Genomic DNA, 14,846 nt, shown 5'->3' with positions numbered 1-14,846 from the left:
TCCTCAGAGATGTCTGGTTGGTGCCCAGGCACCAAGACAACGCCAAATTGCCTTTTTGGCACCAGCCTCAGTGCATTAGACAGAGGTGAGCAGCAATGATTTGTTTCCTTGTCCACGTGGACTCATCTCTCTGCCAAGAGATGGTCTGCTAGGAATTACAGAGGCTGCTCTCCAAATAATTCACAGCTCCTCCAGCAGACAGAAAGCCTGAACAATGTCATCTGGGACCTGTTCCCTGGTGCCCAAAGCCACCACCTCAAGACTGCACAGCTTAAATCATGAAACTGGAGGCCAAGTGCACATACAACTGAACCTCCCCTCCCATGCCAGTGCAGGGCCACAACAGAACCTGCTCCCAGGTCTGAAATATTTATGGTGCCTTCCAAAGCCTGCAGAGATGGACTCAGCTGACAGGCTGAAAGACAAGACTTCAGCCATGAAGATTTATGTGGCTGGAGGCAATTGACTGAGGGAACAGCATCCATTACATAATGCAGTGACAAGGAGCTGCGGAGCGTGGCCACGAGGAGGAATGCGATGCACAAAGAGGAATGGCAGAGAAGTCCTGCCCAGCTCTCCCAGAAAGAAAGAAAATCATCATTTCATCCCTCTCTGGCTGGTGACTTGCCTCTTAAACCACCTCCTCCAGGAAGCTGCCCAGACTAAGGGCTGAGGATGCAGTCTGCTGCAAGCGCCAGGAGCAACAATAGATGCAGCAGCTCAGCAGAATGATTTTAGGAGCAGAGTTACCAGGAGCTGTGGCCAGGTGTAGGAGGAAGCAGCAAAGCAGTAGAAGCAGCAGCAACGACCCCAACCCCAGGAGAAGCACAGCCCTGCAGCTGATCCAAGCCCACCTGAGCCCCACGATGATGCTGCCCACTCCCTGCAATCCCCACAGTGTGGAGCGGCAGAGTGCGGAGACCCTCCTCATCCTCAGGCAACTGGGCATGAAGGAACAGGCAGGCAGGGGACTGCCACCTCGCCTGGCATGATGGCAAAGCCAGCCAGCTGCCCACCCACAGGGCACCAAAATAAGCCCAGGCAGCAGCAGCAACAGGGATCTGAGAACAGTCTGTGCAGCCAGAAGAAGCAGCAGGAAGCAAGGGGAGGAATGAGCTCTGCTGTGCAGAATGGATCCAGCATGGTTCCCCCACGCCAGCCAAACCCAGGCCTCACACAGACACCTGGACCCCACCTGCTTCTGCAGCAGCAAAACACGTGCAGGATCCTGCACCAAGGGCTTGCATCCACCTAAGCACACTACAGGCTCCAGGAGGATGGTACCTGTGGAGTCTTTCTCCACTACCAAAAGACCAACCAAAGCACAGGACTGAGCTGCAGCCAATGTTAACACAGATCATAGGATCACAGGATGATAGGGGTTGGAAGGGACCCAAAGAGATCATCGAGTCCAACCTCCCTGCCAGAGCAGGACAATGCTACCTAACACAGACCACAGAGGAACACATCCAGACAGGCCTTGAAAGGCTCCAGAGAAGGAGACTCCATGACCTCTCTGGGGAGCCTGTGCCAGTGCTCTGGGACCCTTACAGTAAAGGAATTAATCCCAGCTGTGGCTGAACTTCTGCCGAGCTTTGTGCACCTCATCAGGGGTGGAAGGAGTAGACAGAGGTGGAGTGATGCTGCCCTTGCTCTGGCTGACTTGGTAGCAAATGGAAAAGCTACCACTGGACACCATCATCATGCAGAAGGACACATGGGTGGCCCTGTAAGGGCAGGTCATGTGCTGCCTTGCAGGAATGTGGGTCAGCCCTGGGGATAAGTCACAGCTGGACTAGATGCTCTTTAAAGGAGGTCTCCTCCAAACCAAACCAAACACTGGCACAGGTTGCCCAGGGAGGTTGTGGATGCTCCCTCCCTGGAGGTGTTCAAGGCCAGATTAGATGAGGCTTTGATCAACCTGTTCTAATGGGAGGTGTCCCTGCCTATGGCGTGGGGTTGGAACTGGATGGTCCTTGAGGTCCCTTCCAACCTAAACCAATCTGTGATGCTACAACTCTGCAGGGGTATCTGCCACTGAGCATCTGAGGAGCCCCACCACAGCTCCTGGACACACCAGGCTCTTCTGCTGCTGCTCAAACAGTTTTGGCCAGGAGAACCTCTATTTTCTACAACACCAAGGCAATGAGAAAATGAGATGATAGGCTGTGGAAAGGAAGCAATGGTGATGTCTACTTCACTCATAGGTTTGCTGAGACATATGAAAGCAAGGGCACGAACACAGATAAGGGAGTTTGTCTATTGGAGCCTGACGGTGTCTGTGTTTCTCCTCCCTGGGCTTCTGCTGTTCTGCTTGGATCTGTGTAACCCAACAATCATTCTCCTTCTAACCCCCCCTGCTGATCCTTCCAGCTCACCTAGCATGTAAGGCAGACTCTGGGAGAAGAGTGGGGGGTGGAAAAAAGGTGGAAGGGTAGTTGGGAGCCCCTCCTGGGGACTCTGGTTTCTGGGAGGGCTGTTGTGTTTCTGGATTACTTTTAAGGTGCCTGTAACTGTAAATATTTGTGTATACTGTATATACCCATGCTTGTAAACTGTGCTAAGCTGTAAATACAGCCCCCTGCACTTCCAGCTGGCTGAGCCTAGTCTGGTGAATTCGTGGGGGGGGAGCAGGGGGGTAACTCCCAAACCACCACAGCAAGGTAAAGCTGTAAAACGAAACTAGAAGCACTCCCAATGCCCTGGACGCCTCTGGAAGTCACATCAATGTCACTACATCTTGCTCACTACAGATCTCAGGCTTTTAAATAGATTTTTATGCTTTCAGGCCACCAGTGCCCTTTGCAGCCCAAGCTGTGGCTCAGCCCCAAGCAGCAACAGTGCCGGTGCACGGTGTAGGAGCCCAGGAGCAAAGCAAGAACAGCTCTTCCCTGCAAACACCCAAACAGAAGCACTGCAAAATCTTACAGTGCAAGCAGAGACCAAAAGTGCCTGGAGGAGGATTGAGCAACAGTCTGAGACACGTGAATTCCTCTGAGAAAATCCCTCACTTCCAGGCTTGGCCAAATATATTCTAGCTGAGGAGCAGCTGCCAGGAGAGGAGAGCCTGAGACATTTTAGGAAGGACTAAGCAATTAGCAATACCTATTGACTTGACATGGAGATGGACACAAGAAACTCTGTATACAGACAACCTCCTGGGACCTCTACAAACAGTTCACAGAGGGGTACAACATGAAATTGCACTGGGCAAATGAACAGAAGTGGATAGAAGCAGAGCAGACAACCAGACAGAGACCTGGTCTCAGCTTTCCATCCCCTAATCACACCTTTGCACGAGGGCCACTGCAGCCTGGAGGGCACAAGCAGTATTCAGCAGTGCCCCATGAGAACAACACCTTTCCCAACAGGGGCTGCAGCAGCTCAGAGCCAGCCCATGTGGTCAGCCCTGCAGCAAGCATCCCTGTCACCACCAGCACCATCAGAGAGGTGGGTGAAGGAGACCTCACACGGGCTCATGGCAAGACTGAAGGACACAGACTTGGGACGGCACAGGTCAGCAGCTCAGTCCCACCTGCTCCCCAGGGGGTTTGCAGATATCAAAACTGGAAAGTCTCTGCACTAAGGAAGTTCAACTGACCCCACCAGCCCCAGCTGCTTTGCCAGTGCCAGCTCTTCCAGGAGATGCACTGGTCACATCTGGGAATAGAGGAACTCATCACCCACAGCTCTAATTCTGCTGGATCCTAGAGACTTCCAAAAGTTGCCACCACTTGGGTGCTGGCAATCCTTAAATTCTGTTTCTGGCAACAAACCCCTTCTTAGGAACTCAGGACTGGGGAAGAAAAGCAATCAGTAAGGTCTGGAAGGAACAGACACTTTGGCCATCAATAAAATGTCCTTCAGGACAGAGAGGACAGGGTCACAAGGGCACACTGTGAGCTCCAAAAAGAGCTGTATCAGTTCTGAGCCAAGCTCAGCCTGCTCAGCAAGTGCTGCCTCATCCAGGTACTCTCCCCAGGCAGCCTGGGGCACAACAACAACCAACCAGCACAAAACTGGTAGTCATTTTTGTTCTTTTCACCCTCCACCTTCAGGTGAATTCCTTCAGGAAGCTTCCTCCAGCAGCCTCACAGGACTCCCCTCACCTCTCCAGATCAGAAAGCCATCAGCCATCCCTCTATCTCCTTCCCACACAGGTCTCATCCCTCCCTCACCCCAGCCTCGCAGCTTGTGGCTTTCCAGCCACGGCCACCTGCAGACAAGAGGATTTGTGCCTGACCTTCTCCACCCCACGAGTGGCCCAGCCCGTGCAGCCAGGCGCTGCGAGCTCACTTACTCTCGTCGGGGTTGGGCGAAGCCAGGATGGCACTGTGCTTCCTCTTCACTTCCTCCACGTTCTCCGAAATCTTATCGATGAACCCTCGAATTTCTTCCACCTGTGGAGATGGGCCTGTGAGAGACCTGGCCTTTGGGACAGGGGGGAGGCTGTTCAACCCTATCCCAAAGCACCTATGGCATGTCCGAACCACAGCAAATGACCTCCGGGACAAATACCTTCCAAGGTGAATCCTCAAACTGCAGAATCATAGAATCAGTCAGGGTTGGAAGTGACCACAAGGATCAGCCAGTTCCAACTTCCCTGCCATGGGCAGGGACACTTCACACTACATCAGGCTGGCCAGAGCCACATCCAGCCTGGCCTTAAACACCTCCAGATATGAGGCTTCCACCACCTCCCTGGGCAACCTGTTCCAGGCTCTCACCACTCTCATGGTGAAGAACTTCTTCCTAACATCCAGTCTGAATCTCCCCATTTCTAGCTTTGTTTCATTCCCCCCAGCCCTATCACTACCTGACAGTCTAAAAAGTCCCTCCCCAGCTTTCTTGTAGGGCCCCTTAAGATACTGAAAGGCCACAATAAGGTCACCTCGGAGCCTTCTCTCCAGACTGAACAGCTTCAACTCCCTCAGTCTTTCCACCATGAAACCAGACCTGTCACACCACAGCAGCCAGCTCTGGGGTCACTGCAGTGTAGCAGAGACACTGTGTTCTGTATCCTTTGGCACTAAAATAAGTTTGGGGTTTATTTAGATTAGCATCAGGTTTATGGATTCCCAGACTCTGCTCCTCCAGCACAGAGCACATTGCTGAGGCTGCACAAGCCAGGCTCAGCCCCAGCTCAGCCTCCAATGGCTCTTTGCTTCAGGGACTGAGAAAGCCACTCTGACACTCACCACACAGAGCAGGAAGGCTGGCCACATTTCCCACCAAATCCATGCTGGCAGCTTCCCACATTTCTCTACTACAGGGAGACACACCAGCCCTGCCAAGAGGGGGAACCTCCACTTGTGCCCTCTGCCTGCTGGGCTGCCCACCCTCTAGCTCAGTCTTCTCCTTCGACTCACACCACCACTTTGCTCATCCTCTTCCATCTGCACATCGGATTAGTTCATTCCCCACTCCGCTGCCTGCACGGATACATTTTAACACCCCCTACACACATGCCATGCTAAGGGTGTGCTAAAAATCTGCATGCAGATCTTACAGCCACCCACATGCCAGAAGACAACCTCTTGTTTGGTAACGAGAGGCACAAAATTAAACCAACCCCATGCAGGAACTGCTACTCTGCAGAGGTGCTTTTAGGAGAGGTTTGTGAGCTGGGCTGCATCAGCAGCAGGCTCCCACTGACTGGTCATCTGGCCCAGCTACTCCACTGGTTTCTAGAGGAGGAGGTAGTACAGGAAAGCATCCATAGGGCCCAGTAAGCCCAGGACAGTTGCAGGTCTGCATGGAATCCTGGTTGCTGCCAGCCAGCACTCTGAGCCTAACCCCTGAGGATCCCAAGCATCAGCCAGGGCAGGATCCCCATCCTCACCCTGACCACTGCAGTGGAGCCTGTGCTACAGCACTCCAGCCTGCTCCAGCCCTAACAGAAAGTGCTGAAGTGGCTTTAAAGCTGCACTGGAGAAACAAACTTCTCACCTGCTCAAAGAATTCATCCATGAAGCGGTCCCGGTCCACACTGACGGTGACTTCATCATCATCATCACTGTCCTTTGCCTACAAGACACAGAGACAGGCATCAACAAGAGCTTCCTGCAAACTTTGTGGCTCCATTTCAGGAGCAACTCTGGAGCATCTTTCCCTTCTCCTTTGCTCACTTGCTCCCAGGAGCTGGTGCAAACACCAGGCAGAGCATGGGACACCCTGGGCACTGCCACACCACAGTACTATGGATGCCAGGAGAGCAGAGCACAACCAACTCCAGCAATAAAGGCACAATGCAAAGCACCACCACAGCTGCTTGCCACACAGTGCAGCTTCCCACAGCAAGCACAGAACGAGGCTGATGACACCTATGCATTTCCAGAGAGCTGGAGGAGAGAGCTTTATGAGCCATCCTCAGCTACGTGTGAGCACAACAGCAGTGATAGGAAACACCAGGAATGCTGTGATGGGAAAACACTGAGGATGCTGCCATAGGAAAGCACGAAAAAGGTCCTGTGGAGTGCAGGAAAGGTGGAAGAGACTTAAACAGAACTAGAACAACAGAACTAGTAAAGCCACAACAGGGAAATGAGGGGTTGTCCTTGTCTGCAGAAGCATGTGTGTCATTGTCACCAGAGATGAAAACACCTCCTGTCCCAGCAAGGCAGAGGATGCAAGCCCCAGGGGAAAGACAAATTACAGCCCTCTGTACAGGGAGACATTTAAAAGATTATTATCCACAGCAGATACATGACGGAGGGAAATGGAAAATTAATGGGGTGGAAAAGTTTCTTCTTCTCACTCCATCTTCACTAGAGAGAAGGAGTCAGTGGGATGGAGAGGATTTAGGAGAGAGGACTGTCTCTGCTCATCTCATCTCATAGCTGTCCCATCTTCTGCAGATGGCTGCACATCACCCCATGGGCCTCTCACACTTTGCAGAGAGCCAGCCAACATGGTCTCCAGAGAGATGCCTCTTACCTTGAAATAAGTCAGATGCAGAACCTACCCTTTCCCATAAAACTATTCAGACACAACCTAGGGTGACTGATTAGAGTCAACCAGAGGACAGCTCAGCTCTCAGTCTTGTCACTGCTTGTGGCAACCTTTGCTTCAATAACCAGTTCATGAAATGCTTCTCCAAAGACCTCAAGGCTGGAAAACCACCACAGTTCCAGGAGAAATATCACAGAATCATAGAATTGCCAGGGCTGGAAGGCACCTCAAGGATCATCTAATTCCAAACACCCTGCCATGGGCAGGGACACCTCATGCTAGATCAGGTTGCTTAGAGGCCCTGGTCAGGTTGGATGGGGCTTTAAGCAACCTCATACAGTCATAGAATCGACCAGGTTGGAAGAGACCTCCAAGCTCATCCAGTCCAACCTTTCACCCAGCCCTGTCCAATCAACCAGACCATAGCACTAAGTGCCTCATCCACTCTTTTATTGAACACCTCCAGGGACGGCAACTCCACCACTTCCACGTCCCTGCCTATGCCAGAAGGGTTGCACTGGAGAGTCTTTGAGGGTTCTTTCCAACCCAAACCACACTGTGATCCATCCTCCTCCTAGAGCAAACAAGATAGAAACCACCAGTGAGCCTCTGCAGCCCTGCACAGGGAAATGCACTTCTGCCACAGCTTCCCCCAAGCCTACCCCCAGCTTCTCTTGCCCTAGGAATTTTGAGCCCCTTTCTGAAGCCAGCAAGGAAACCATTCCCCAGCATGTATTTAAGAACTGGCTTTTACCATGAGCACAAAGGCCAGAAAGAGCTGGCAGGGGAGGAAAGGAAGCAGGTCAGCATGCCACCAGCAAAGACGCCCATCTCCTGGTCCCCTCTTGCCCATCCCTTTCACATCCAAACCAGTTCTGGCTCATGGCAGGCAAGATGCCACATTGCTGCTTGCTCTCATCCCTGCTGCTCACCAGTCTGCCATTTGTTAAACCCAGAAATCCCAGAGGAAGGCAAGCCACCTCCCGGGGACAGGGGTTCTGCCAAAGCCACAGGCAGCCTTGCTGGAGACACTTCTATTTTCAAGGCAGCTGCCCCCCGGGCACTGATGCACAGGCAGGACGAGGCTTATTTAGGGCAGGCACTGAGCAAGACACGAGTGGCACAACAGCCTGGCCGGGAACCCTGCAAAGAGGAAATGACAAGGCTGGAGCCTGCTGATCAGGAGGGCACATGTCACTCTGGGCTGCAGAAGGGCACCATCTGTCCAACCCACGTCACTGGAAATACCCTCGGTGCTACACTGCGTCTGAGAGCCGGCGCCAGGCTGGTCGCCCATGCCCACCGCCCCCCACGCCCCCACACCACAGAGGCAGCAGTGGCGTGAGCTGCAGGGCTAACCAGGCCTGGATGCCACCAGGCAAGCAGTTTCCTGGGATGCAGGGCACTGCTAGATCACCTGCTCCCAGCACCTCACAATCCCAGAACTGCCTGCATTGGAAAAGACCTTTGAGACCACTGAGTCCAACCATTAGCCTAACACTGACAAGTCCTTCACTAACCCACACCCCTAAGCATTACATCTGCATGACTCTCAAATACCTCCAGGGATGAGGACTCCACCACCTCCCTGGGCAAGCTGTTCCAAAGCCTGATAACCCTTTCAATGAAAATATTCTTCCTAACATCCAACCTAAACTTCCCTTGTCACAACTTGAGGCCATTGCCTCTTGTTACTTCATCTCACTTCATCCCAGGGCTCAGTCTCAGCACAGCACTGGCCTTCAATGCCATTTTCACCCCAAGCTTGAAGTGTCCTCTCATACACTGCTGCCAAAACAGAAATGAATCATAGAATGAAACCAAAATATCTTTCCTTAGGAAACCCAAAGTGTCCAACAGCATTTTGGCTTCACACAGCTGTCAGCACCCCAGGTTTTCAAAGACACATGGAAAGCTCTGCTGTAGGTCAAAGCTGCCTGCTGGTGCTGCTCAACACCAGCAGCAAGCAATTCAGAGCTTTCAAAAGCCTAGGCCTGCTTGCCAGCAACAGCTGAGGAGCATGCACTTCCAACGCCACACAGCATGCCAGGCACACCATCCTCATGGTGTTCCTCAGCTGCCAAAACACCCATCTATGCATCCAGCCAGCACACCTGATGAGTTGCAACCTCAGGCAGCAAAGGCTGCCTCAAGATTCCTGAGGAGAGAGGAAGCAGAGTCAGAGCAAAGTGCCTAAGGTGAGACCAGCACTAGAACCAGATAAGAGCAGGCAAGGAGCCAAATCAATGTAACCAGCCAGCAAGCAGCTCCACTGCCTTGCAGCCTTGGCGAGGGTCACTGGTATGACCCCCACTCTATGTGCAAAGCTACAGCATGGCAGTGCTGATCTCTGCTGGCATCACTGGCAGAGAGCAGGCACCCCACCAGCATGTCCAGAGCAGAAAAGGTTTGATCAGCCCCCGTGAATACCTGCTCCTGCCTTGGCAGCACCAGGGAGCAGGTGCTGCGTTCAGGCAGCACCAGGGACTCTGGGTCTCCAGGCTTGCAACATTCACAACCCTTCCTTGGCAGAGATTTTCATTTCTCCAGCCTGCCAGAGACCGAGCAGCGGGCAGCACAGCAGGCAGCGTGCTGGCAGCAGGAACGGCTCCGGGAGCTGCTGCCTCCCTAGTGCCTCCAGTGCGGAGTGCAGGGAGTGGGATGGAGAGTCACGTCAGCCAGAGCAACTCCAGCACCTTCAGGTCCTTGCAGGGTTAAGCATGGCCCTCCCCAAAGGCCAAAATCCCAAGAGGAGGCAGAGCTGAGCTGCTAAACCCTGCCCAGAGAAGCAGCGCAGCGGATGGGAAGGCAGCCCAGAGCACCGGCGCATCCCGGCGCTGTGGGCTCTGCAACAAGCACACCGCTAATAAATTCATTATGGAGCAGATGACATCCCTCTGCTTCAGATCAGCCCCCTTCCCTTCGCAGGCATTTTCTGGAAGACAGGAGAGGAGCACAAACCAAGGGAAAAGCCTGGAAGCTCAGGAAAGCAAGAGGCAGGGCGAGCTGCGGCAGGGCGTAGCGAGTGAGCTGTGATCTCAGCAGTGGCTGCACGCAGGCTTCAGCTCCTGCCCTCTTCTGTTAGCGTTGCAGATGAATTTGACCGTGTCCAGATGCATCTGTGGAGCCAGTACAGGCAGCAGAGCCAGAGCAGAAGAGCGATGGACTCGGCTGCCACTGGGCACCTCTGAATCCCAGGGGATCATGCTGCTCCTGGGGCTTATCCTGCTTCCAGTGACACAGGCACGGGAGTCAACCCTTTCCTGTACAAACAAACAGGCAGTGAGCCCCAGCCCCTCCTCCAGTCCCCACCAGAGATAAGGCAAGCTTCACATAAAGCACAACGAAAGGAAAAAGCCACAACAGCTGCTAGCCCTCCTTTATAAGGACCATTAAGTTAAGCAAAAAAACGCCTCATGCCCAGGAGCTGCAGGATGCTGTTTGCCAGCTTTGCTTCCAGGCTGAATCAGTTGGGTTTGGGGGTTTCTTTCTTTTTTTATTTACTGGACACCTCCGCACTGATCCTGCCCAGCTTGAGAAATTTCAGCCATCTGGGCTTGACTTTCTCAGCAAAACGAACCGCCCTTGCTGTAGCCAACCCCGAGCGCCCGCGGGATGCGCAACGCGAGGCTGTGCAGCGGGGAGATGCTCTCCGAGGAGCAGCAGGTCGCGGCCAGGTCCGCGCAGCACATGGGGGTCCAACGCCAGGCGCTGCCTCCTCCTTCGAGTCCAAGCACATGAGCCCAGGGTGCTGCTGTCAGCACCCAAGAGCTCCTGCGGCAGCTCACTCCCCATGGCACCGGCACGCAGCTGCGCACGTCGCGGAGAAGGACGAGGTCAGAATAACTCAGCAGCGAGCTACACCAACATCTCGGCCATCTTACCGAGCCTACAGGACACGTATCCAAGCATAAGGGTGCCCAGATCCCTGCAGGCACCTCAGCCCAGCTCTGTGATGCTTGGCGGCAGAAGAACAGCTTGCTGCGGCTCTGCTTCTCGAGCATCTTGTGTGAACAAGGAAGGTCCAAAGCACCCACAGCTCTCCTACCCACGGAACGACCAGCACCCTCATCCTGGGAGAATGTGTTGGCCCTTCACTCCTTAAGGTTTGCTTTAGCATTTTGCAGCAGCCAAACGAAGTCTTTCCTCAGGAGTCCAGAGGCAGAAGTCCTGCTCTGAAGGGTTTTCAAGGAGCTGGTGTGAAGGCTGAGGAGAAGGAGAGATGGAGGAGGGGTCTGCTCCCAGGAGAAGGCCCTGAGGGGCTGAGCAATGTGAAATGTGACTCAAATCAACTACAGCCTCAGTCTTGGCATTTTTTTGCCGACTACATCCACAGCATAGCTCTGCAGCACAACCAACTGGGGTGCTCACTGCACACAAGCCACAATTTGGCCATGTCCAATTCCAGCATTCACCAAAACCAGCCTGCAGATCCCACCAACGACCTCCTGGCAAGCAGAAGTTCGAGGCACAAGAGACTTTTAACATTCAGCAACATCTGCATGAGTCAGGAGGCACTTCCACACTAGCCATGCAAGGGAGAAGATTTCCAGGAGTTTTGTCCTTAGGTGTTGGCTTTCATGGCTGCAGAATCACGTTACCGGCCCTCGGCACGAAGCCCAACCCTTTTATCGGAGCCCTACACAACCCTCCAGCTCAGTTTTAGAAGCAGGCACGTAAAATTCCACTTAACTACTAAGAATAAACGCCAGAGGGGACAGAGGTGCCACAAGCCCTGCAGAGGGCAGATCTAGCTGAAAATATCCCTGCTCACTGCAAGGAGGTTGTACTGGATGACCTGTGGAAGGTCTCTTCCAACTCAAACCACTCTGTGAGCCCATACCACAGCTCAGCCTGGGCTCACAGCTATCTGTCTGCTCCTCTGTTTGGGGGGCAAGGCAGAGCCCACACTTCAGACCCCAGCCCTGCTGCTCTTTGCTGAAGGCAGAGGCACAGTCCTGCCCTCTCCTTCCACCTTCCAGCTCAGCAAAACCTTCTGCTTGTGCTTCCAGAGTTATTTCCATTGATACTTCCCCTAAGTAAAGACAGTGCCGTTGGCTTCATACCTGGGCTGGTGCTGACACAGCATCCCTCTGCTCCCATTTCCCATATCATCCTTCTCCACCTGCATGCATCTCCTCCAACAACAACCCAGCAGAGTCCAAGGACATTTAGCTGCCCCCTGCCACAGGTTTGCTCAGGTCACCCTCCAGCCACCTGGAGCCAGGACATTACTGCATGCTTTGTCTTCCTGGGTCTTCCACGTGGGCTCAGTCCCTCCTTGATTTTTTTTTTTTTGCTAATACACATAAATTTGTGGAAGCAGCAATTTATCACAGCACTTAGCTTAATGAGCCTTACTGTACATGTTCTGCCTGTAGTGATCATTTTGCATATTTCCTGAGAAATCTTGTTAAGGGGGACAGGAAGGGGAAGATCCAGAGCAAAACAAACATTTGTACAGCTTCTGAGTAGCTCACATCAAGACATTGAACTGTTGGAGAGAGTCCAGAGGAGGCCATGAAGATGCTCAGAGGGCTGGAGCACCTCTCCTATAAGGATAGGCTACAAGAGTCAGGGCTCTTCAGCCTGGAAAAGAGAAGGCTTTGAGGAGACCTTGGAGTAGCCTTATAGTATCTGAAGGGAGCCTACAGGAAGGCTGAGGAGGGGCCATCTACATGGTCTTGTAATGACAGGATGAGGGGTAATGGGTTTAAACCAGCAGAGGGAAGATTTAAAGTGGATGTTAGGAAGTTCTTGACAGTGAGGGTGGTGAAACACTGGAGCAGGTTGCCCAGGGAGGTTATGTATGCTCCCTCACTGGAGGTCTTCAAGATTAGGTTAGATGAGGCTTTCAGCGACCTGTTCTAGTGGGAGGTGTCCCAGCCTACGGTGGAGGATTGGAACTGGATGATCTTTGAGGTCACTTCCAACCTAAACCATTCTATGATTTGATGATTCTAAGATAAAGACACTTGTAATTAAAACAATGGGAATCAGTCTGAATCTCTTGGGCTGGAGTCCCTTTAGATGTCCAGCATGCAGCCAACACATGTGGCTTGCAAACACATCTCCTTGCTCTTCAGTGCCCACAGCATGGCACCAGATTTCAGGAGACAAAGAGTATTTCTGCACTCAGGTGGACTTCAGTGGGACTGCTATGGCCCTATTACATCAGACCCTGAGCTCCTCACCAGACACCAAGGGACCCTGAAGCTCAGCAGCACCCTCTGAGGGTGGTGCTGATGGACACTGAACTCATCTCTCCTCTAAACTGCCATCCACTGTCCTGTTCCCTGGCTGCAAACCCCAGTCTCCTTCTAGGGTGAGGACATGAAGCTCACCACCCAGAGCTGACCTAGAGGATGGGCTTTGCACACTGCTGTGTTTAAGCACACCAAAGGCTTTTCTCAAAGCTAAGTTTTCTTTGGCTTGCTCTCCTTGAGTGTGTGCCCATCGCTAACGGCACCCCTGCAGCCCTGGGACACCCAGGACCACACAACTGCTGGGGAGCAGAGGAACATCTGAGAGGGAAGGCACACGAGGCAGGTGTTGCACATTCACTCTGCATCACCTCTGTTATCTCACGGCAAGCTTGGCTGAAAGGCCTGGCAGACCCCAGGGAGCAAGAACTCACCCCTGTCACACCCTGTCCCACTCTGCAGGACCACAGCAGAGCAAGCGAAGAAGCTTCCCTGCCTCGGATAAGCATCTTGACAACACAGAGATGGTCAGACCAGACACGGTTCATGGGCAGTCATGGTTCACAGCACCTGCCAGCAGCTTTGCTCCTTCCAGCCCCTGGAACATCAGCTTTCCAGCATCAGAGCCCACTCTGCTGACTGCAGCCAGAGCGAGTGGCCGTGGACACACAATACGGAGCCGCCACTGCCACTCGCCACGTGACAGCCCCAGCTCCCCCACGGGCGAGGGAAGAGAGGACCTGAATTATTTATGTGACCCTTTGGGGTGAACAGAAGAGGTGGAAAGCACACTGGGTAACTAAGAGGGTTAAAGAAGGAGAAGGAGACAGCTTTTAAATAAGCAAATCTCTCTCTCTGGGGTCAGCAGGGACATTTGCATCAGGGGGTGGATCTGGAAAAGCCCTGATGGAGGTCAAGGAGACCCAAGTCCTGCTGCAAACAGCAGTTTGGCTTGACTTCACATCTGTGCTCTCAAGAGAGAAATCATCAGCAGGAGCAGCACGGGATTGGTAACAGGAGGGGCTGGATAAGGTCTGGCTGCATGTCCTGGGGGCTGCGCTGCAGATCTCGGCTGCCGCAGGAGGGAAGAGGGTGGATCCACCGAGCTGGACCCGGAGCCAACCTCACTTCCTCTCTCCTTTATTTTTAACGCACATCTCCCCGCAACTCCCACAGGCAGGAGGCAGCGCTCGAAACAGGGATCAGGCAGGCAGGAAGGAGAGAGGGGGTTCGGCCAGCCGGGGAGGACGACAGCACAAGCGTACAGCCCCAGCGGGAGAACGCACCTGAAACGGCTGCCAGGGAGGAGCGATGGGTGCAGGCAGAGTCCCACAAAATCACTCTAATTACTTCTGCAAACTGGAGAGGTGCAAAACCAGACCTGGGTTTTTCACCCGTGCCTCTCCTCCTGTCAAGGGTCACTCAAAACCAAGGCATGATGAGATCCAAAAGCTAGGCATGAAATCAAGAGCAATTTGTCAAACCACAGGATGATTCTTCTCACTCAGACACGAAGGTCATGAGAAAAGTGACCACCACTTTGTACACCTGGCTTTGTTGCAAGCAACCATCCTATAAACACCTCCATGGGTCTCCAGTCTTAATGATGATTTGTCCTACTATGCAAGGTCTGTGCTGGCAGGCAAAGAAAAACATCCAGGTCCAAACTGTCCTTCTGCTGTCACCCTTCCA

The 14,846-nt window shown here is 53.2% G+C and overlaps 1 protein-coding gene across 2 annotated transcripts in view; it reads right to left on the bottom strand.

Moving 5' to 3' along the window:
• STX1A (syntaxin 1A) overlaps positions 1-14,846 on the bottom strand; it is a 73,321-nt gene that overhangs the window by 52,466 nt on the left and 6,009 nt on the right. For both annotated transcript variants that reach the window (XM_064166105.1, XM_064166104.1), the window contains exons 2-3: positions 5,950-6,027; positions 4,301-4,400 (exon numbers count right to left, since the gene is read on the bottom strand). In XM_064166105.1, the coding sequence (XP_064022175.1) occupies positions 4,301-4,400; positions 5,950-6,027 (178 nt within the window). The remainder of the gene's footprint in view (positions 1-4,300; positions 4,401-5,949; positions 6,028-14,846) is intronic.

The sequence above is a fragment of the Pogoniulus pusillus genome, chromosome 27, assembly GCF_015220805.1.
Source record: "Pogoniulus pusillus isolate bPogPus1 chromosome 27, bPogPus1.pri, whole genome shotgun sequence".
Lineage (NCBI taxonomy): Eukaryota > Metazoa > Chordata > Aves > Piciformes > Lybiidae > Pogoniulus > Pogoniulus pusillus.
Note: the sequence above shows the minus strand (reverse complement) of the source record. Positions and strands in the feature narration are given on the sequence as shown.